The sequence below is a fragment of the Tachypleus tridentatus genome, chromosome 13 (assembly GCF_004210375.1).
Source record: "Tachypleus tridentatus isolate NWPU-2018 chromosome 13, ASM421037v1, whole genome shotgun sequence".
NCBI classification, from domain to species: domain Eukaryota; kingdom Metazoa; phylum Arthropoda; class Merostomata; order Xiphosura; family Limulidae; genus Tachypleus; species Tachypleus tridentatus.
The window spans coordinates 167,668,433-167,693,418 of NC_134837.1; the positions used below are offsets into that span (position 1 = coordinate 167,668,433).

The window sequence follows — 24,986 nt, forward strand, 5'->3', positions numbered from 1 at the left end:
ATCGATCAGCTCCCCAAATGGTGGAAAAGAGAACACGGGGGATGTTCAGTGCTCTTGTACATTTCACCCGTGGCTGCTTGATGTGTGGTATAAAGGTCAGCTTATAGAAAGCAATGGGGTTTGAGAGTATGGGACATCTTCAAAAAGTATCCTAGGCTCGTTTTTGAGCCTTCCATGCCATCTGGCAGGCAGGATTCCACCATGGATGAGGATATAGTGGAAAACGTGTTGAGGTTTTAGGAATACATTGAGCTGCTGCTTGTATAATACTGTCAGTTACTACTGCCACACAGTCATCTTTGATTGCTTACAGACGATGGCAGGATCAAGGTCTGTAAGAGCAGTGAAAGAGGGCCAGTTTGCCTGATCCAGCTTCCACTGGGGCATGCAGGTTGGGTGGCATCAACCATGGCCAGTCTCTCTCAAGATTATAGGAAAATGATCACTACCTCGTGAATAATCGTCAACTCTCCATGAAAAATGGAAAAATAATGAAGGGAAGCAAATTGAGAGACTGACTAGTTGCATGGAAATAAGTAAAAGAACCAGTATTGAAAAGAGATAGGTTGTGATTAGAGAGCATACGCTCTACAGAGCAACCTCTCCTATCAATATCAGCACTTTCCAAGAGGGAATGATGTCCATTAAAGTCCCCAAGGATTAAAAAGGGAGATGGCAACTGTCAAATGAGAGCATCAAGGTCTGATTAATCATATGTTTCTTCAGGTGACAGGTAGAAACAGTGATGGTATGACCCAAGGAAACACAGATGGCTATGGCCTCCAAGGGTGTGTCAAGTGGCAAAGACAGGGTGGGCACATGCTGATCAACCAACAGTGCCACCCCTCCATGCACTCATCCATTACACAGCCTGTCATTTCTGTATAAAAAAAACTGCCGAAAAGCAACTGTATCGGAAGGTTTCAGAAATGTTTCCTGTAAGGAAAGACAAACAGGATGGTAGAAAGCAATCAGTGTTTTGATGTAATCCAGATTAGAACGTATATCTCAACAGTTCCATTGTATCAGGGTGGCCATTTTTATTTACGTGTAGATGAATTGGGTGGAGAACCCTTCTGTTTACGACCACGTCTTTTTTCCTTACTGTCCTTATTCGAGGGAGGTTTATTGACCTCCATGGATCCTGCCCTGGGTCAATTAGGCAGTTCTTTTCTGTTGGAAGTGAGGATGTGAATGAATGATTGTTTTGCATCTTGGGGTGGGAGAAGATTATCTTAGGAAATGCCTGTACCTGGAACCAAAGGATGTGGATCTTGGGGTTTGGTGGAATGTATATAAGGGACAGAGATAAGTGTTGAAGATGATTCATCAACTTTAATGATGGAGGACAAAAAACTTTTCATTTGTTTGGAGAATGATTCTTTTGGAGGCACAGAGAGATCTGTCTACACTCCCACTGTAGTTGTGGAACAAAGTGCAGCAGCATACGTCCGAGATGAGGTGGTGGACAGCAATGTTAGAGCCTCAAGATAAGTAATGTTATGAATTGTTTTCAAATGCTGCACCTCTTTTTCTTCCAACCATTTATGGCAAGAACAAAAGTAGAATGGGTGAGAGCCATTGCAATTGATGCAATGAGGGTCCATTTAACACTCATAGGCATCATGGTCCTTGCCACTGCAACAAGCACAGTTTTGAGTAACCAAACCGTTGACACTGGAAACATAGCAGAGGGTTTGGAATATATGGCCGTACCCTGCAATTAAGATAACCTGCCTTAATGGTGGCAGGCAGATGTGGTAACGTAAATGTGAGAATGAGGACATTGGTCGGCATCATAATTCCATCTTTGCGAGTGGATATACTCCTCACTGCAAAAACTCCTTGGGTGGAGAAACCAGTGAGAATCTCCGACTGTGGGATGTTCTTCAAATCCCTCTCAACAATAACTCCTCGTCATGAATTCAAAGTAGCATGAAGTGTAACCTCAATAGGTATATCCCCAATTGCCTCTGAATGCAATAGGAGTTCACTGTGTTGATATGTGGATGTTTCCACTAATATGTCACCAGATAGAATCTTCTTTACTGAATTTGCAGAGCCAGCAAGTCCCTCTGGTCCCTTCTCAATGAAAAAGGGAGACATTTGCCCTAAAGGTTTGTCTGAAAGAGAATGTAGGATAAGAAAATGAGGTACAACAGATGTTACAGATGTTGAAGATTGCTGCTCAGAATCTTCAAGATGTGGTCATTTAGCTATAGACTGGTTTTTCACTATTTTATTATGATTTTTAATTGGAGCATCTACAATAAAGAGAGGGAAATTTTGGTGCCCACTGACTCCACCCACCATGGAGCCCTATGAGGGAATGCACTACAATGTCAAACAAGAACACTGCAGCAATGCCAGGGTTTTGTGTGCATTATACCCAAACACCAGCATCAGATATAATGTCCACAAGACCTGTTGAGAACATCCAACATTGATACTTGGTTGAACCTCACCCAAGTGGACCAGCTGACTGACCCAAGGGGGCCACCCCAAGGCTGCTTGTCTACCGGCATTCAAGTCCAAAGTTGTGTGTTAGGGACCACCAGGATCTTCTCCTCCCCTTCATGGATTGCCATGCATGGCAAACATGTGGGTTGATGTTTAGATTCCAGAGGAGGTAAACTGAAGGAACAGAGCCTTCCCTTGGAGGTCCCCTCATGATGTACAGGAATCCACACTGAGGGTGGAAGGGTTGGGAGAAAACAGTAGTATGTAAGGCTCCAACAGAGAAAAATGGGCTATAAAAATGTAGACAGCCATTTGATTAACATCACACATGGTTTGATATTGTAAGAGACAGCAGCAAATACATGAAACCTCACAAAAGGAGAAAAACATAAAACTGTGATATAGAAGATAATAAATAATCTTAGTAAAAACAGTCCTTAACTAGGAAATCCAAATAACAAAGGAACCACATGGTGTAAAACCAGAGTTGAGGAGTAACTATGGGCTAAAGAGGAGAAAAGAATGCAAAGGGTATAAGCAAAAATCCCTCACGATATCTCTGGAGATCCTCTGAGAGACAATGTAAGGTAAAAAAGGTACCAAAAAAGCCTATGCATAAGATTAATAGTAAATTTGGTAACTGTCCTCCAAAGTGGTAAAAAATAACAAACAATTACTTTTCAAAGAATGTATAGTTTACCTGATGGTAAGAAATGGCAATAACTGATCAGTACTTAAAAGGTGCAACAAATTAGTCTCCCTGCAGAAATGCAAGGTTAACAAAACAGCAACAACATGAATCTCAGGGGAGGAAGGAAAACCACAAGTGGTAAAAATATACAACTTAAAATGGAGAAGGAAATAGATGGCAGAAATAAAACACAAATGTGAAACAGAAATTCCAATAATGAATTAAGCATGGGAGAATCCCCAGGTTGGAAATGGTAATGAACAACAAATTCTAGATACAGAAAAAGGTTAACAAAGTCCTCATCCATCAGTAAAGGCTCTGCAATTTCAATAGGAATCATGGCAAAATCCAGGGAAAAGATGGACCTGTAACATTCGACCTCACAAGAGAGGAAAGCAGATAAATCCATTAAACAATCTGAAGCCCACGAAATATGTTAGTCACTGTTCTAACCACTGATATGGAGAGGTGAACTTCAAGATGCATTGCAGAAATAAAGTAGCATGAATTAAATAAGAAAAATGAAAAAATTTAGTTGAACAAATCAAAATATATTTAAATGAACCATTTTGGGAGGAAAACAGTCATACACACAGGAATAAACATGAGCATGTTATACTACTATTGGTTGATGAATGATGCACGATGATTTGCATGTAAAATATACTAATTCCAACGAGTGTTTGAGCACAAAGCTTGTGGCATGCATAAAGAAAAAGTTCTCGTATATAGGACAGCACTGAATGTGAATAACTACTCTTGTGGGGGTGAGGTAAGTACTATGTCAATACTATAATACTTTACAATGAATTATATTGTAGCTTTTGTTATATTTGTAACATTTATAACATTAAGAATAAAAAAAAGAATTAAACAGATCATAATTTGTAGGTTAATCACCATGTTTCTGCCACAATATCCCAACAAGGCCAACTGTGACACTAAGAACTGTGAAGAATAGAGAAAATTGAAAACTGTCTATAGCAATGTTTGGGACCTGTAAGAAGGTATCTTTGTACCAACTCACATGTAAGTTGGGTGATACACACAAAGAGTTTACAAAAACTCCAAATTGTGATTTCTCATTGTAAAATTGAACATTAAAAAATTGTACTAAATCTCAAACAAACTGGACAAAATAAGGTGGAGTAATTGTCAAAAACCCTAAAATCATGTTCTTTAGATCATCTTAGCTCTCCCATAATGTCTAAAAATGGCAAGTATACCATTGGTGTCTGTCAATGGGTGGGCTACAGAGAAAAGTATTTCTGTATCAAATGTCATGCAAACTGGTCAAATCCCAAACATTATGCTTTTTGTGAGTTCTGATTTATCTAATGAAAAAAAGACCAAAAATGAGCAAAAACAATTGTTTCTAAGTCAGATGCATAAAAATGTATATTTGTGCCAATTCTGATTGTTGTAAATATGACTACATTGGAGACCAAACTAAACATTTAAGGGTAGACATTTGACCCCATAAAATCTTTTCAAAGGCCTAAATAAAAAAGTAAAGAACCAGGCCACTGGAACAATGTAAAACCCTATAAAATTTTAAGTCAATCTGCCCAAAAATGAAAGAATGGTTGTTTGTTGAAAAGTGTTTGGAAGATAATAAAAGAAGAAACATTAGAAAACAGTATGTTCAGTAGAATCTAAACATAAATGACATCCTTCTGAATGTGTCCAAATACCCTCTATACAAAGGTGCCCTTAATGTCCAGAATGAGCCACACAAAACTTGGTTTCATATTGACTATGCTAAATTTCTGAATTTTAAGGCCCCACTTGGGTGTACAAATTTAAAGCCATTTTTTTACATGTATGTAGGCAGTGTTTTTGTGTATACTGTAAAAAACGTTAAATAAATGGAACAAAGAAGTATGTGTTTTTCAATTTTTTTCCATTCCACATGTATGAAAATCACATACATGTAAAAAGTTGGCATGCAAAATGGTTCATTGCTCATATAAGGAACAAGACTAAACACAATGGCCTTAATCTAGAAGAACAAGGTGCCCACTATTTTGGTTGCAAACAGTAGAAAAAAAAAGGATGAAAAGTCCCACCCTTCATGATGTGATGACTCTTAATAGATGTTCTACTGTCTTTCTGCAGAAACAATATAAATCTCATTACTTACACAAGATAAAAATAAGAAAACTCACCAATTCTATGATCAAAAATCACCTTCATCAGAAGAATAAACAGAAATGGAACATATTTTTCAGCAAGAGACAGCAATGCTCGAACTTCTGGATTATTACGAAGTAGCTCAGAAGCATCCTCTACTGGTCTGCCAACAGAAGGTCCTCTATTTCCAGAGTTGTTTCTGCTTTCATCTGAAGCAGAAGCCATCTGAATACCAACTCCACCACCAGCAGGGATATTTCTTGCATGTGGTTCTCGTTGTCTGTTACCCATGCCACTCATATCTATCACAAAGTCTCTTGCAACTTCTGAATTAGAAGCAACACCAGTTGTTGACGTAGATACCGGACTTGGTTCTGTTATGGTACCTTGTAGCCAGGATGACATGCTTGGTCCACTATCTCTTTCAGAAGAAGCTGGTTCTTCTGCTAATGGATTTATACCTCGAATGACATGGCGTATATCTTCACTGATGCTCCAAGAGCTAGAATTGGTTATGTTACGTAGTTGGGATGATCCAAGGGACCAGTGGAAATGAAAAGATGGCCGACCTCTGCCAAATGGAAAAAGACGATGACTTGGACCATCATGACTTCGACTTTCTTCACGCTCAGCCATGATATTCACTGTTTCACTGTAAAATATAATAAGAAAATAAATAACATAAGTATCTTTTCTTTCTCATTTTTATTATATTAATTTGACAAATTTATTTTTTATTAGTTTCAATTCTATTTTTGAGTTCTTGATAAGCCTCTTTTACAATTTACATACATCTTCTATCAAAACTCAACTCCATAATAATAAGGAGAAATTCTTTCAAACCACTATATGTGTATCAGTTGTTTTAGCCATGACCTTTCAACATAAACTGTTTTCAATTTTTTGATGAGGCTTAAGGACTTGTACAGAGTATAATCGGTAATGATCTTTACTGTTACTGATCAACCAGATTAAGTGTATCCTCAATTGCTTCCACTCTGCTCTAAATGAACTGAACAGCCTAGTTTAATCCTAATAACTGAAGATCTCATATGTCATGAAAGAGACTGGACAAATTCCACATTTGAAAAAAGCATGTCATCCTGTCATTCAAAATGGACAACCAAGGTTGACTGAGAAAAGTCTCCCAAAGTGAGAGTTACAAAAGCATTCACCAAAGGGTTTCTGAAATGGGAATAAGTCCAATGCAAGACTGAAGGACCACTCCATGGGATGGATCAAAACAAGAAGAAAGTGACAATCTATCATTAGATACAAATGTTAAAATGCATGACCAGACACGAGATGAATGATGACAACTGCAAACTCAAGAAAGGAAATACATAGCCACAAAATACAGATTCTGAGAGCATATGCCTCCCTTATGGTTGACTGAAGTGATAAACAGATTCACAACAACCAGTTAATTGCAACCAAAGAGGAGAACAAGCCCAAAAGAGCTACAGTATCACCAAAAAATGTGTGTATGTATATACACATACACACAATGCTCCCTTAGAGACTAAGCCACCAATATAGTGGTCATATTAAAAACTGCACCAAAAAGAAAGAGGTATATCAGTGGAAAGATGCAAGTCAGGCCAAAGAGGAGTAGTAGTATATTCCAGAATGTGTTGGAAATTATTGAAGAGAGGAACACAGAGAAAAAGTCAGGCACACACCAAAGAGAATGCAGGACATGTTGCAACGATTCCTCTAAACACAATGTATACTTGCAAGACTAAAAAAACATCTATGCTCCTACAGAAAATTGTCAGAAAAAATAGACCCATACTGTAAGATAATTAATTTTTTTGTAAAATAACTATAACGGTCATCCATGAAAAGTATACATCGAATGTCAAAAAATATTCCTATTGTGGTAACAGGACTGTTTCCCTATAAAAAAGTTGATGAGTTGGTTAAAGTGGTGTGGAGATTAGGCATAAAGAATCCACAAACCATAACAATACTGATTCCCCAACATGATTAACTCAGAGGAAAGAATGTGTGAAGACATTATGGGATTTAGAATAAATAGGAAAAAAAGAAGTTATCCACATACCTTAACTTTTGTTTCATCCAAATTGGAGAAGCGTAAAAGTGATGGAAGAAAAAAGAATGCTGCATACCAATATTTCTTAAGTTGGACACCTCTGAAGAGCAAAGTCCTGTTGGAAAGTTGCATGTGAACACAGTCCAATGGGAAGACTTTGTGAAATGTAACTGTTATACTCTAAACAAAAAGGATATCTTTATGGTAGGTGTGAATAATATAAGACTATTAATAAGAAATTCCAAGGATTGTAACCCCATAGAATCACCTTAAGTGTACCTTGAAATGTGTTGTTTAAACCCTCTATGTATAATATAGTGTGTTAGTACTAAAATGAGAACTGGAGATATAATTTTCCCAAAGGATATGGTCTTCTGAGTTCATGTAAAAGACTGAAAATACAAAATGTTATAATATGTCAATCATTCGTAGTAAAGTAAAACATCTATGTTGAGTCAATGGAGAAGACTAGCACAAAATGAATTATTCTACGATAAATAAATGAAACCAAGAGGAAGGACAGTAAACTGATAACTACAACCCCCAATAACAAAAATGAGATATCTTCAGGAAGAGTTAAGTCAGGTCTATTAAAGGCCTCCAATACCTTGACACCTGCAAAATCACAGAGTTGGGAGTACAAACATGGATAATTATAATGAACTATTTCAACTCTGCAGGAAATTTGAGACTTCTTAACCCAGAATTTAAAACTGAGTGGAATGAAAGGAAAAAGTATTAAGATTCAAATAAAGGATCCAATCTATCTCAGCTGCAGTCATCCCTTGTTGAATGTAGCTTTCCATCAGTCCAGTATTTCCTATTTTTAGCATACTGTTTCAATCTGATTTCTGCTTCTGCTACTGTCATACCTTCATCTTTTCTTTTGTCTTCCCTTAGATCTTTTCCCTAACCTACATTATTTGTTCATAATGTACACACATTATCAGTATACTTTGCTTTATGCACAGCCCATTTCTATTGAGTTCTTAGAATGAATCTTACTGCATCGTTTATATTTACTGGTTTTCTTATTGTCATTTCTTCACTTGTTTTGGAGTGTTACATGAAGTTTTTTCCTCCATAGCTCTTTGTGTGGTTTCTGTCTTTTTTCTCATCTTTTCTGTTTGGTTGCCATACGTTAAGATTGGTAGTACACACTGATACATTATCTTTTTCTTTAAAAAAAAATGGGGATATCTTGATCCTGTAGAATTTCTATACATATTTCAAAACATCACCATGTTGCATGTATTCTTACCATAATTTCTTCCCTGTTATGTTTTTCATGTTAAGGATTTGTCCTAAATATTTGTACTCTGACACTTTATTTCATTCTCAAATTTGATGGTATCTGTGTCATTATTGTTGGTTATATATCTGTTTTTTTCCTTTATATATTTTTAATCTCACTTTTTTACTACTGGCATTCAGACTGTTTAATAGAGCTTCTATCATTTATGTTGAATTTGTAAAAAGAGCTACATGAGCAAACCTTAGATATGTTAATGTCTCACCATTTATTTTTATACTTCCATTCTCTAACTCAGTTTGTCTGAATACTTCTTACATAGTTAATGTAAACAATTTTGGAGATATTGTATCACACCTCTATTTTATCACTGATATTACTTCTTTACCAAAATATATTTTTACTGTTGCATCTATATACATGTAAAAATTTCAAAGTACATTAAACTGATTCCTATTGTAGCTAAAGCATTTAATATTGCAGTGTGTTCTACAGAGTCAAATGTTTTTTCATAATCTATAAATCTCACACACAAAGGTAAGTTGTATTCATTTGATTAGTTTCATGAAAATGATCTGTTGTTGAGAAATTCTTTTTAAAGCTTGCTTGTTCTCTCTTGGTTGGTGTTTGTCCAAACTTTTTTCCTATCCTTTTTGTAGTACTCTTGTGAATAGTTTATACAATTGAAATAATAGGCTCTAGGCTCACGTAGCAGTAATTCTTTATATCTTGCTTGTCTCCCTTCTTATATAAAATAACTATCTTGGCATCTTTCCATTTCCTTAGTACCTTTCTTTATTCCAATATTTTGTTAAACAATTTAGTTCCATATGCTTCTAAACTATCACTGGTGATAACATCATTTCGACCTTTCCTACTCAGTTAATACATTGTCCACTTCTGACACTAAACTTTTAGGTACTTCTGTTATCAATATTCATTTCTATTCCTATTTCATATTTAATAGTTAATGTATACAAATCTCTGTAAAAATCTGCACATATCTCAACTATCATTTGAGGTGATTCTTTGTTTTTTTATTCAGTATATTTTCTTGTTTATAACTCCTTTATTGATACTCTCAAGTCTTCTACCAGTTTTTAACATTTTAATTTTCTTTTTTTTTCTTACTATCTTTGTTAACTCAGTATATTCAACTTTCTCTTGTATGGCATTTCTTGCTGTTTATCTTAATTCCTTTTTTCTGACATTCATTTTCTTTATACGTTTATACCCCTCATCTTTAATTTGAAAACCAGTTGAATTTTTCTATTTCTTTGATTAAAATCTGATTTAGTTGTTACAAAAGTTACTCAGGTCTTGGCCTTCCTTCAACACTCTAAATCTGTTTTTTATATGTAATTCAAAATCTCTTTTACTGTCATTTAGACCATTAATAATTATCATGAAAACTTTCTTCTACTCTAAAATCTTGCCAATCTTTTACTTATGTTAATTCTTGTTCTCACCATACTGTGATAACTTCCAACATCTGCCTTGGTCATTACTTCACAACTTTCCATGATTTTGTGTTTTTTCAGTAGTATGAAGTCCATTTTTATATTTGTGTTTCCATCTAGGCTTTGCAATGTCCAGTATATATTTTTTCTTAAAGTATTTCCTATTACTAACTGCTCCTTCTTTGCAAAATCACTAAGTCTTTTCTCCACTACTGTTTCTTTGGCCTATGCCATATTTTCCCACACTTTAAAATGGTTTGCTGTCTTATTTAATTTCTAGTTTTGTACTAAAATCACCATTTATTAATTTTATTTCTCTTAATACCTTTTTAACATCATCACAGTCATACATTGGAGCATAATCTTGGATTAATGTCATTGCTTCCTTTCCATTAGAATCTACTTTATATCTAGGAATATCACATTTTTCAACTGTGTATGAAAGTTTCTCTTAGTCTTTCATTTTTGGATGGATAACAAAGGTTACACCTTTCACTTGTGAATCTTCTGTCTTCCCAGCCTCAAATGTCCATACTCCTTTCATTTAAACAAGGCCTACTCCAATTCTTTTAGTTTCACTTAGACCCAAGATACTCCATTTAATTTCTTTAATCTATTCCAATAATCTTTCAAGGTCCTCATCATATTTTAAAGTTCTTACACTGTAAGCACAAATATGAAAGGTAGACTTGCAAGTTCTTTTACTGGTTTGTGATCATCCTGTTGGATTTAAACCAAAGTAGAACCTTTTTTCTATTTGAAAAATGTTCAACTTGGTCTTGCTTACTTCTACTTTTAGCTATTGTGTAGGATAGAAAAAGAATGAGTAAAAATAGCTGACACAGACTAGAAAGTAGATAACAGATTAATAGAATCTAATAATCTCAAAGATGAATCACTGATCCAAAATGATTGCTAACAATCCATATGGGACATTAGTTTGAAACAGACCAGATTCATTGAGTGGGTCAAGAAGACACACTTTGCTTAATGTTACTTTTGGCCATATAACTTCAAAAGAAATTAGCAGAAGTAACTGATATCAATATAAATCAGATGATGGAGGGAAGAAAGATGAAGATTAAGTTTTTAGTTATCTCGAAAGGAGTAATTATCAAAAGTAGTAGTTGTTGTTTGGCATTTTATAGCACAAAAGCAACTAGACTATTTGAACCAAACAACTGGTAAAAAAACAAAACAGTGAAAGTATTATAAATTTTAATGGGAAATTATATTAAAACAAAAACAGTGGTAAAATGTCAGATAAAAACTTGAATAGAATTAAAAAGGCCAACTGTTCTTAAAAAATTAAAAACATTTGTAAGGTAAACAGTGTCACCATAGCCAATAACACTGTCCAATGTTAGGGGTAAATTGCTGGTAAAAACATGTCTAAAATGGTGCCATTGTTCATGGTCGTAATGATGGTACAATAGTAAGATGTGGGCTATTGTGACTTGAGTATTACACAGACCACACTTGGTGCATCAGTTCCAGACAGAAGAAAACAATGAGTTAAAAACTGTGACCAATGTGTAGCTTAGTTTTTATCACTTACTCCTACTGATCCTTACAGAAACAAAATGGCCAAAGTTCAATAGAAGATTTTATTTGGAAAAGCTTATTGTTGACTGGCAACTGGCGCAGAGCCGAGCCTTTAATACAGGGCAGTAGTCTTATCACAGCAGTGATAGAACCAAAGCAGGCAGACTTAGATGTGGTTTCAGCAAGCTCATTCCTGTGAATTCCAGAGTGATCCAGTATCAAGAAAAACTGGATAGAAGTAGATGATAAAAAGCAATTTGCCAGTCAGATTTGAGTATTAATGAGAGTTGGATGAGAACTAATGTGAAGCAATTCCAGGGGCAGGATAGAGCTAAGTGAGTTGATGTAAATAGTACAATTCATGAACTGCAGAGCTTCTACATGATCCAGAACAAAAAAATGGCATTAAATTCAGCATTGAACACAGAAACCACAGATGGGATCCTGTGTGCAACCATCAAATAAAACAACCATGGAAAAGCCCACAGAGCCACCTGATTTAGGAGTATCCACTTTCTTCAGATGACTCAAAGAAAAGTCAAACAAGTATGGTAATAAACCATGTTGGAATGGGCTAACCTGTGGAGACAGCAATGTCATCCAAGGACAGACTCAATTCAGCCAACCGTATCAGGATATGAAGACCAAAAGAAACAATGGAAGACCATCTCTTCTGAAAAAGCATGGCTCACTGAGGAAGGAACACAACCCAAGTAAGGTGATGTGGTAAGGATCAAAGTTTTGAGGCATGCAGTAAAGACAGTTGCAAGTGGCAGATGTGCAGAAGAGGTTCATGAGATTGTGTAAAAACTCTAGAATGGAGAAGTGCAGAAACCTCCCATATAGAGCCAAATCCCTAAACGGTCAACAGAGTCCAGCATCTTCAAGACTGACGTTCTGATAGAGCCATAGACCAGAGACCCATAGTCCAGCTGTTTTCAAATGAAGGCACAATAAATCTTGAACACATAGCATTGATTCACTCCCAAAGAGGTAGAAAAAAGGGCACAAAGGATGTTCAGTGCCCTTGTACACTTGATGTATAGCTACTTGATGTTTAGAAATAAAATCAGGTTACAGTTAAATATAAGTTCCAAGAACTTTGCCTCGGGAACCACATGAAGAACAACTTCATTGACATGGAGCTCAGGATCGGGGTGAATACTCCACTGGTGGTTTATCAGAAGTAAACCAAAGTGCTGAAATATCAACCAACCCACATTAGCATTCTTCTTCCAAATGGAAGACCATTGCAAGCGAGATCCTACAAAGATAAATAATGCAAATAAGAGGCTCTTTCAAGTTCAGCTGAACAGCTAAGGATGGGGAAGCAAGTACTCAGTTAGCAAAGGATAAAAGAGAAATGTTTCAATTTAACATAAGAGCCATATTGTAAAATAAACTATGTCTGTAGAAGACACAGTTATAAAAAAAAATTGATACTCACTAGAAATTGGGAGAAAAGAATATCAGATAGTTCAAAATTACTGTGAAAATGAGACAAAACACAGTATGACTGAAAGCTGACAATATGTCAACACAGAAGATATGAGGGTTGAGAACTCAAGAAGTGTGACAAGCAGAAAATATATCCCTCCCCTATAAAAACAACAACAATTAGCTGATATGTAAAATAAGCAGCAATGACTGAAACACTAGGATGAGGAAAATATAAATATTCACAAACTGAATCTTCCACATTGCATTAGCACCTTCAGGGTTAACAGAAATTAGAGACTTAAAATAAAATATAACTGAAAAAACAAAATCTGACTAGTAAAAATGTAGAATACTGAAAACTTTGGAATTTTTTTATTCATTTTAGAAGTTTAAAGAAATAGGGATCATAACTGGATGTATTTATCAAATAAAAATGTTTAAATATTTCAGACAATAAAGGGGGCACATTCCCAACAACTGTAATTGTCATTTTTATTAGGTTTGTTTGATATATTTTAAATTTGCATTCTTGATTTTTGTAAATATTTCTTTAGGTTAAGTGTATGCAAAATACTAGTATGGTATCAATACATTTTAGTGACAATAATGGAAAGCTAATTTCTGATTATTAGGAGGTGGCTGGGTTATTAAATTTATTTTTTTTATAATTTTCACTAATAAAATTTGAAGAATATTCCTCATCTCAAACAGTTACTTAACAGAACAAGAATGTGATGACATGAAACCCACTTGAAGTAAAAATGTATTTCAGGATAGCTGGTATGGATATTAACACTTTCACCAAAATAAAGCAGAGAACATTTCAACCTTCTTGGGTCATCTTTAGGTTAAGAAAAAAAAGAAAATAGTTGGATAAGATTGTTACATTAATTATGGACTTTCAAAAGCTTCATTTGAAACACTGCACTGCACTCAATATTGAGCTCCTTATTTTAAGAATGACACTGAACTGTTGGAGAAAGTTCAAAGGAGAGATACTAGAATGATGAGCGAGATGGAAAGATGGTCATACAAGCACAGGTCTCCAAAACTGTTTTCTCTTGAAAAAAAAAAAAAAAAAAAGATAAAAAGAGGACCTGATTGAGATATTTAAGACTGTTAATAGAACTGGTAGTAGCAATGCATCACCTTTTTGTATATACGGTAGTGAAAATGGTAGAACATGAGAATAAAAATAGTTTTGCAGGATAAGAGTGATCTTCACCCAAGAAAGTTTTACAGGGTGGTTGACCTTTAAATTAGGTTGCCTTCAAATATGGTGGTTAAAGTAAATTTAAATGAGCTTCATTTGCATTTCTGGATTTTGTACAGTAAAGTTTATTCAACTATTTTAAGGGTGAACAAAATATTAAGATAGGAGCAGTACTTTTATGTGATTATAAAAGTTTAGTTTAGTTGATGGAAGAGCCTCAAGTACCTTCATTGTCCGTATGTGTTATATGGGGTTCAAATATTTATGTTACAATTTTTAAGAGGTTCTGCCATAGTTTAACGAGATGTTTACTTTTATTAATTATAAATGGGGTAACTCGTGTAATATATTTCATAGGAATTTTTCCAGAGTTTATGTATTGGGGATACTGCATGTATGTTAATAAAAGAAATTGTTATTGACTTTTTGAGAAAAATTGTATGATTCTAAATTAGTTTGGAATTTATTTTTTATTGTATTTTTTCATAACTTAGAAAATTAAATCGTAAAGATCTTTTTCATTTGCCACTTTTTATGTGCATTGGTCCATATGATATGTTTCTTTGCATTTTTTAGTACTTCTACATTTAAAGGAATTGTCTTCTACACATATCCTTAGAGTTTATATTTTCATTTTCATAACTTAATTTCCAAATATTCATTTATTTACAAAGTTGCCCTGTCAAACATAATATTCATTGTACTCATGTTTTCCTTGCTACGTTTAACTGAACACCATTATTTGTCACTATAATAGATGACATTATTTTAGTTGTATTATTGATCAATAAAATAAAATAAAAACATCATGACTTGTCAACTTCTACACAGATATATATATATATATATATATATAGAGGAAAGACATCTCTAGGCAGTTCACTTTTTGCTAGATACTTGGTCTAATGTGGTTTTTAATAAGCAAATGTTTTATTTCAATAGATTACATATTATCAAAGTGCAATTAAAAAATATATATATATTTCCTACTTCACTTATATTTGAAGTTACCTTGCACCTTCATTTAAAAGCTGGAGGTTTGAAAAAAGAATTATTTTAGTTGAGATATTTTAGTGTGGCTTTATTTTACTTTTATTTTTGACATTAAAAGAACTTTTATGGTAGCTACCTTCCCACAATTGGCTGCAGACAGTGAATGATAGTAGTTGAGAGGTTTTGGGCACAAGTACTGAATTCCAAACCCTTAACTGAGTTTCCACATTTGCTAGTTAGTTTTCATCAGTGTTTGGATTTTCTTTGATAGATGGGATACCCCCAAAATTTTGGGTGCTATCACTAGGGATAAATTCCATTATTGCTCTAAGGTTATGATTGGATATTACAATAGACATTATAAAATATTTTTAAGACTTGTATTAAATGCATTCTTGTCTCCTAGTGTGATTTTTATCACCTATTAACAATTAATGTAATCAATGTTATGATAATTTTGAAGCTATTTCTTTCATTATTTGGTGAAAAATGATGTTAAAATGTTGATTTATTGTCCACACTCCTTTCTTTCACATTATCAAATTTTCATTTTGTGAATTTTCTATTATTCTGATAATATATATATATATATATATATATATATATATATAATATCAGTTATTCAAATATGCTACTGAAATTCATAAAAATATGTGAAAAAATCTAAATGTTTAACATACCTGGCAGCAATGGATTTTCAACATGTACTGCAATATAAATTACTACATAAAATGGACAATGTAACTATTTATTAACCTGTTTGCAATGGGTTCAAATATAATATACACAATTTGACACATTAAGTATGTGCACTATAACTTTTGATACAGCATCTGTATTTTCATAAAATATTGTAAACTTCTTGAAGAGATCACAAGTATATTGCATACAAAAAATCTTATTTTCAATGAAATATTTTTACCAAAGATTTTTTTGTGAAAATAGCTTTTCATTACTAATCTGAGAGCAAAGTGATTTCATATTATGACTAAAAACTATTCTTCCCAAAAAATATCTACTATCTGTATATTCTCTTACATTCTCCTAAACACATTTCTAACATTAGTTTTCAGTAAGACTTTATATTTTGTATTTTATATACTCTCACTATGTGGGGTGTCACTTGACCAACCTTGTAACCATGATAAAAAAAAAAAAAAGTTATGCCTTTTTTGTGCAAGAATGATTCCATATGATAACAAAAATACAAATGTTTAGTCTTAGTAGCTTGAGTCTCATAAAGTTATATATTTACACATATTTACTACTTTTTTATTATATTGACCTTCCAGTTATGCCTAACCAATATTACATAACTTGTATTGATGTGATGCATATGCACTCATGTATGTATTCAGAAATATAAAACTGACCTTTTAGTCTTCCCTGTCTTGGCTGTGTTCCAATGGACTAGTATTTTGTAATATCGTCACATTTCAATTACCATACACTATATATACACTGCTGGCCAAGATCTTAAGGGCAATGAACATAAAGGAAAAATATGCATTTTGCTTTGTTAGGCTCAACCACTTATTTGAGTAGAGCTTCAAAAGATGAAAATAAGAAAAGGGAAAAAAAAAATAAACGTTTTTAGCATTTAATAGGAAAAACGTGAACACTATGAAATTAGCCTAAATACTAGTTGGTAAAAAGTTTAAGACCATACCAAAAAGAAGTCCTAAACAGGATTAAAATTCCCAACAAGAGATCTCAGTTGCATGGCCATCATTGAGAATAACTTCTAACATTTGCTTTCTCATGGTCGATATAAGCGTTTGCAGAAGGCTGGCTGGAATTTTATTCCAAGTGGTGAAGATCGCTTCACAAAGATCATGCACTGTTTGGAATTGGCATCTATTTCTATAGACTTCCCTTGCTACCCACCCCCAAACATTTTCAATGGGGTTCAGTTCGGGCAAACACACTGGATGGTCCAAAAGAATCACGTTATTCACCATGAAAAAGTCCTTTGTCCTACAGGCATTGTAGATTGCAGCATTGTCCTGCTGAAAGATCCAGTCATTTCCACACAAGCGAGGGCCTTCAGTCAATAAGGATGCTCTCTCGAACATGCCAATGTAGCCAGCTGCTGGTTGATAACCAAGATATATGCAAAAGCGGTTTTAATACGCTGAATCTAACAAGTGATAGCATGATGAGAGAGACCTCGCTTTGGCAGCTCGACAATTCTGCCACGTTCAAACTCTGCCAACTTTTAAGCCTTTGGCATGTTTTTACCCAACACAGATGTCAGTGAGAGATGTTGACAACGCTAATGCTTGAACACCAACGACTAAATTTCATGACGTGTTTACCAATTAATGCTTCGTTTCAGTATGATCTTAAACTTTTGACCAGCTATTATTTAGGCTAATTTCATAGTGTTCACATTTTTCCCATTAAATGGTAAAAAAGTTTATTTTTATTTTCTCTTTTCTTATTTTCATCTTTTGAAGCTCTATTCAAATAAGTGATTGGGTCTAACAAAGCAAAATGCATATGTTTTCTTTATGTTCATTGGCTTTAAGATTTTGGCCAGCAATGTATATATATATATATACAGATTATTGCTATTCAAAAATAATTTGGATATAGGTTGCTAAGCCTTTAAAAATTTTACACACGTAGGAAATAATGTTTTTTTAGTTTTTATGTATAAATACACAGTTGAATAACTAAAAAATCATAAATAACTACACAGATACATTAAAATTCCACTATAATTTATTAAGCTTAGTAACTAAGATGTACTTAGGTTTCAAAAAATATGAAACCCCAATCAGACAAAAGATGCAACCTACCTCATTGAAATCTTGGGTTGAAAGAATGTGGTCCCCTTTTCACAAATTAAAATGACTGATAAAACCACTCTGTGAAAATTCTAAGCTGTTGATTGGTTATTCACATGTCAAAAATTGAAGTGTATACAAGGGACTATTTCCAAAAATGAAAAGAGGTGAATGGTGTCGCTGTGATTCAGTATGTAAGCCACATCAACAAAACTAAAAGTGTATGAGATTCTTGTATATATTCTAACTTGATAATATAAGTAATTTGAGTTTCATTTTGTGCAAAACTACAGAAGGGTCATTCCATGTCAAATCATCCAGGGGGCTGCAGGTGATCCCATCAGAATGCCTTGAAAAAATTCACATGTGCTCATCTACCCCTATAATGAAAATTTTCCAAAGATTAGATCAATCTCTAATAGTTTATGATTTACAGCCCTGTAAAATTTAATTACTTTTTTGTTATATTTGGCAAATTAATTTCTGGGCAACTTTGGCTGCTTTAAGCTGCAAGAGTAATGGTGGTAGAAGGCTGAAATTTGGTACACTGACTGAATTAATCTCACAGACTTCAAAAATGGTCTCAAACCAAGTTTATCTCTCTTAGGATTTGCATAGTGAGGCTGTAAAATCACCTGAAGACCCAAGATCATAAAAAAACATTGGTTTATTTAATAAGCCATAGCTCTAAGACTTAATATGATACAAAGCTGAATGTTATTTTCAAATTTCCTATAACATACCAGTTGATATGTCAGCAATTGCTGTAATTAAAAGTCTATTAGATGTCCTGTAAAAAAATTTAGTTGCTTGCAACTTTTTATAATTTAGCTAAAAATAGCCCAACTTCAGACCACAGTTTGACCATGTCACCAGTTATTCAGCCTTTTCAGAAGTTTACCATATATTCTTACATCTCTGAATATGATCTACAAAAAAAAATCAAGATGGTGTCCAACCTACTTTTTGAGTTATAATCTTTTTAAAGTATCCTCTGACCATACGTTTTTTATTTTAAAAAAATTCAGTTCAAGTGTGTCACTGTGTGCAAATATATCCATACAATTTTGAAAAATACCTGTCAGAATGTTATGAATCCCACTGGAATATTCTAACCTGCCTTTCACAATGTTAAATAATGAAGTTATAAGAAACAAGAAAGTATTAATTCATTTCTGAACAAGTTTATTGGCATATCTAGTTAGATCACATGGCAATGCAAATATATTGTGTATGCATTACAGTTATGCAGATATGGCTGAGTTTAAGATTCATAATATAATAAATACAAAGGTAAATCAGACACAAAAAGCACAGTGCTACAACAGGGGGTAACTGAGAAAGATTATAGTCACACCAAACTGAAATAATCGTGATAATGCAGTGTTTCAAAAACTGCTTTGACTACAAATTAGCCTTAACAACATCAAATAAACATTGCTTTATTCAGACAGCTTGAATAAATTTCTGAATATTTAGTTTATGTTGAGATCACCTTCACTTAGAACATAGTGGCGAGAACTACTGCCTTGCACGGTAGGTGCACTTATCAGACAAAAAGTATGTTTGAAAGGAATCCAGCTTTCATCTTTACGTGACCTTGCAGACCATGAGATCAGTTCGTTTCTTGATTTCTTCATAAATGACATCAACACATCGGAATGTTCATCTGATCTATCTTTTATGTTTCCCACATACCATTCATAATCGTATACACATGCCACATATTTCCCTGGCTGATAATTGTCATTGCTATCACTAGACCCTATTTGAGCTGCTGTAGCATCACTTTCACTGCTACTACCAACAGTTACAACTGTGTACACATCATCATCTGATAGCCTTCTCATATACATTTTGTTGGTAGAGTGGGGAATAAAACTATGATGTGACCTAATACCTGCCACAGTTTTGCATTTTTTAAAGTATTCAAGTAGACCAAACTTTACACAATTCTGCAGGACTGATTCCTGATTGACAAGAAAGAACTGAATGCCCTGAATGTGGTCCTTTGACCAATGGTACATGTCAGAGATACTTAAAAGTTGATCATTTACAGGCAGTTGAAGGCTTGCATGAGCCACCAGCCTCTTCACCACACCCCCAACTCCATCACATGAACATTTCCCATGACTGGTGGCAAAAACATGCCATTTAGTGGGCAACTGATGATCTTCAAAATGGTAGCAAGAATTTGAAAGATTTTTAAAATTCTTGAATTACAAAGCTGCACCATCGCTGAAATAAATGATCCTTTCAGTGTTTGGATATTTCTGTTTAACATGGCTTGGTACTGTGGTAATGAAAACATGAACAGCTACTGTGTCGTGTTTCAGACAATCTGACAGAACACACATGATAACATGGATATCTTGAGATCATGATCAGAGATGTAAGAATATATGGTAAAGGCTGATTAGAATATTTCAATTGGATTCATAAAGTTTTTCAAAAGTGTATGGCTATATTTCCAGACAGTACACACCTGAAGTGTTTTTTTTTCAAGTAAAAAACATATGGTCAGAGGATACTTTTAAAAAATTATAACTCAAAAAGTAGGTTGAACACCATCTTGATTTTTTTTGTAGATCATATTCAGAGATGTAAAAATATATGGTAAAAATCTGAAAAAGCTGAATAACTGGTGACATGGTCAAACTGTGGTCTGAAGTTGGGCTATTTTTAGCTGAATTATAAAAAGTTGCATCAACTAAATTTTTTTACAGGAGATCTAATAGACTTTTAATTACAACAATTGCTGATTTATCTACTGATATGTTACAGGAAGTTTGAAAAAAACATTCAGCTCTGTATCATATTATGTCTTAGAGCTATGGCTTATTAAATAAACCAATGTTTTTTACAAGTTTGGGTTTTCATGTGATTTTACAGCCCCACTATGAAAATCTTAAGAAAGATAAACTTGGTTTGAGACCATTTTTGAAGTCTGTGAGATTAATTCAGTCAGTGTAGCAAATTTCAGCCTTCTACCACCATTACTCTTGCAGCTTTAAGCAGCCAAAGTTGCCCAGAAATGAATTTGCCAAATATAACAAAAAGTAATTAAATTTCACAGGGCTGTAAATCATAAACTATTACAGATATTGATCTAATCTTTGGCAATTTTTCATTATATGGGTAGATGAGCACATGTGAATTTTTTCAAGGCATTCTGATGGGATCACCTGGAAAATTGTCCAAAATCTGGATGATTTGACATGGAATGACCCAGAATTAGTATTTTGACATAAAAAAACATCTAATTTTAAAGAGTGCTGCATTCAACACACCAAGGCTCACTAAAATCTATACTTAGATGTTAACCTGAATATGTCCTAGGAATGTTGAAACACTGTTCTGTGCTTTACTGTAATTAGTTTTAGTACCCATACCAATCTTATGAATACATATTTCGATGTTCTTTTAAAATGTACATTAAGAAGTTAGCTCATGTATAGTACAAAAGTTTGAATTATAATCTACAATTTGATTCCAAATTTACTGATATAAATTCACAAAATAGTAGTCCAATAAAATTTTGAATGTAAGTCAGCAAATGAGATAACATGGCTTCTGACCTGTAATTCACTGCAACAAGGTTAAGGGGTTGTGAGATAAATTTTGCCTCTGTACAAACATTGTGAAAGAGTTAATAATAACACAAGCACATTTAGCAAAAGCACTTTAAAAAAATATTATTATTAATATAAAGAAAGTAATAAAAAACAATTTTCATCCAGATTATTATTCTCACTCACTACTTTTAGATGCACTTCCAAAATTACACAAACATCCTGCCAAATTCAGATTTATAATTCCTTAAATGCAGTTAATAAATCTATCTATTGTACTTTATATTCTGGAATATCACGTTTGAAAAAAATAAAAACAGTATTTTCAAATAATCCAGATAACTGTTTCTGGATTATTAAAACATTCCAGTTTTGGAATGTTTAAATAACTTAAATATTTCAGATATAACAAGTTCCATTTTCACTTATCTTACAATATTATACACTAAGATATATCTATATCCTAATTTTATAGATGAAGAAATAAATATTTTAAAATTCAAATTTACTCATCCAATGTTAAAATATTCTTCATTTCTGTGTGTATAATGGTTAAATAAATTTTAATAAACAGGTTTATAAATAAATAGTGGGTATTACTAAGAGAGAAAATTTCTCTTCAAATAGCCCAATCTGTATTTGCTTCTTTATGAAAACTCATTTCTGAAACAGGTTTCAAATCCTAAGTTTTATATATAGATACTTTCTATTACAATGATGATTTAATTACCAGAATCTTATCAAACTTAAGATATGCAACAGAACTTGTAATGGAAAAAGTAATAACAGTTATGTCCATGCCAATTATTGGATATTAATTTAGTAAATGACAAAGTACAACTGATTATTTTTAATAAAACAAAGGGCATTTAATTTTCTTAATTTCAGTCTACTGCTAAAAGACATCACAACTAAAATAATTTTTAACTATCTGTATTAATAGCAATTCTTTTTTTTTATGGATAATGTTACACTATTCATAAATGTTATAAACATTGGCAATTGAGAAATTTTTTCACACTATTTAAAAACAAAAATTTTTGATAAGAAAAGTACCTTTCTGACACTAGACAATTACCTTTATATAGTTAAAATGAAAATTTATTCAGGATTGCTGGAGCTGTGAACATTGAGGAGCAGGAGTTGAGACGTGGATATAAGCACTCAATTCTATACCCTTAATTGATGTTCCATGTCTGCTTATCAGTTTTTCATCTGTATTTGGATTTTGTTTATTAGATGGGATATCCCTAATACTTTTTGGTCCTATCACCACAGAATTTCCATTGTGACTCTAAGGTTACAACTGGAAATTACAAAGGACACTAAAATATTTTAAAGGCTTATATGAAGTTCACTACTATTTTATACTGCTGATTAAAGATAAGATAACTTTATATATATATATATATAAAAATTAAGCATATCTTTGGTGATTATGGCAGAAAATTTGACTCAGCCATTGCACATAGTATTTTTAAGTTACTACAAATAAAATGAAGACAAATTTTAACGTACTTTGAAATGAGACATCCAAAACATAAAGTTGTCCTAAAATACAATGTTCATTGCATTTTCATACTGACTTGAAATTCAAAACAGAAACCTATCAAAAAGCATTTTCCCCTCTTGGTCATCACCAAATGTTGAAACATTTACCAAAAGACAAGCAACCAGAAGAAAGTTTGATAAATGAATTTATACTGGATCATCTCTGAGAGATGACAACTAACAACAGAAGAAAATGAAAGTGCAAAGAAACACAAAATCTCTACAGATAGGAAAAAGTTTAGTGGAGAGGTTAACAGGTACTGGTTGCCCCTACATGTTACATTCTACATCAACCATCATAAAAAGTGATGAAGAAAAATCAGATTTTCAGTCATCTCCTTCATCAACCCAAACTCCCCAATTTATATTGTTTTTCAAATGCCAATTTTCTGTCCTTATGATGGATAAAAATTACTGTATCTGCCGCATCCCAGTGGGTTTGATGAGCTCTAGTGTTGCTCAAAAAGTCTCAATTGCACTGGATATAGCAAAGTAACAACTTCTTATAATCATTCATGTAGTCTTTTCCAGGAGCAGATTTAAGTGTAAATGCCCAGTTAGTTAAAATGAATTGGGTCAAGCAGGCTTTGTTCATACCAATATTATACATCAACTGAAAGCAAACAGGGGTCCAGTCAATTTCGGCTGACTGTTAAACCTAACCCCGTTCTTCTCAAACTGCTGCTATGTCCACTGACCCACTCCAGGATAAAATGATAATAGCATATTGTTTACAGTTCTTCCATGTTCAATTCAAACAAAATACAATTCTTAATAATAATAAACAATTTGGTATTAAAATAAACACAGAACTTGAAGTCAGTAAAAATCGTAATCTTAACTGTGATTTGTAATAATTTACATAACATTTATAAAATTACAACTCATGAACTTAATCTTGCTCATACTAAAAATTATTATTAGCACTAATATTAGTAACACAGAAATATGCTTGTTAACGTGTCATATTCGTTTTCCAACCAGCCAAATGAACGAAAGCCCTCCTCAGCATTTCGTATAGCACAGTTAGTGGGTTGCGTATTATTGCATTCTTCGTTACTTTCACTCTCTAAGTTTTATATTAAAGCTACTTAATTAGAAATTGAGAATGTGAAACCTCACTCGCACCCGCAGTACCAATTCCTATTTCCGTGGAAGATTATTCACTGACACTAAATATTTGTGATTAGGTACAAATAACACAGGTGAAGTTACTACGTCTTCTTCTTTTGTCAGATTGAGGTATATTTCATAAAAGCCTAAAAAGTTTTAAAATGAGGAAACACCTAAAATGAAAAAAAAAAATTTATTATCAATGAAACCACTTACTATTACTTCTTGTTTCACCACAAATTACACAACATTCGTTTTCTCTATGTCTACGACCTAACTCTATTACAGCGCCCTCTCGTTAATATTAATGTTTTGAAGTAGTTTTCAAACGAGGCCCAAAGAAGAATCTGACAAGAAATTGGAAAGTGCTCGAGTTTGAAAACCATTAGGGCCTGGCACGGCCAAGCGCATAAGGCGTGCGACTCGTAATCTGAGGGTCGCGGGTTTGCGTCAGCGTCGCGCTAAACATGCTCGCCCTCCCAGCCGTGGGGGTGTATAATGTGACGGTCAATCCCATTATTCGTTGGCAAAAGAGTAGCCCAAGAGTTGGCGGTGGGTGGTGATGACTAGCTGCCTTCCCTCTAGTCTTACACTGCAAAATTAGGGACGGCTAGCACAGATAGCCCTCGAGTAGCTTTGTGCGAAATTCCAAAACAAACAAAACATTGAAAACCATTACAATTTTTGTATGTGATCTTGTGTAATAACTTATTCA

At 33.7% G+C, this 24,986-nt stretch overlaps 2 protein-coding genes across 4 annotated transcripts in view; both read right to left on the reverse strand.

Moving 5' to 3' along the window:
* The window catches only part of LOC143240931 (RING finger and transmembrane domain-containing protein 2), a 49,702-nt gene extending 25,042 nt beyond the window's left edge, over positions 1-24,660 (reverse strand). Inside the window, exons 1-3 of one of the 3 annotated variants that reach the window (XM_076484196.1) lie at positions 24,488-24,660; positions 22,686-22,913; positions 5,320-5,936 (exon numbers count right to left, since the gene is read on the reverse strand). In XM_076484196.1, coding sequence (XP_076340311.1) covers positions 5,320-5,920 — 601 coding nt within the window. In that variant the 5' untranslated portion in view covers positions 5,921-5,936; positions 22,686-22,913; positions 24,488-24,660. Of the gene's footprint in view, positions 1-5,319; positions 5,937-15,379; positions 15,525-22,685; positions 22,914-24,487 lie in introns of those variants that run through there. The other 2 variants (XM_076484195.1, XM_076484197.1) reach the window with 2 other exon arrangements.
* On the reverse strand, positions 19,040-22,406 carry LOC143236365 (uncharacterized). Its single transcript, XM_076474637.1, has 2 exons — positions 22,338-22,406; positions 19,040-20,248 (listed from the first exon to the last, which is right to left on the reverse strand). The coding sequence occupies exons 1-2, from the start codon at positions 22,404-22,406 to the stop codon at positions 19,511-19,513; spliced, it is 807 nt and encodes a 268-aa protein (XP_076330752.1). The 3' UTR covers positions 19,040-19,510.
* Positions 24,661-24,986: the final 326 nt, after the last annotated feature.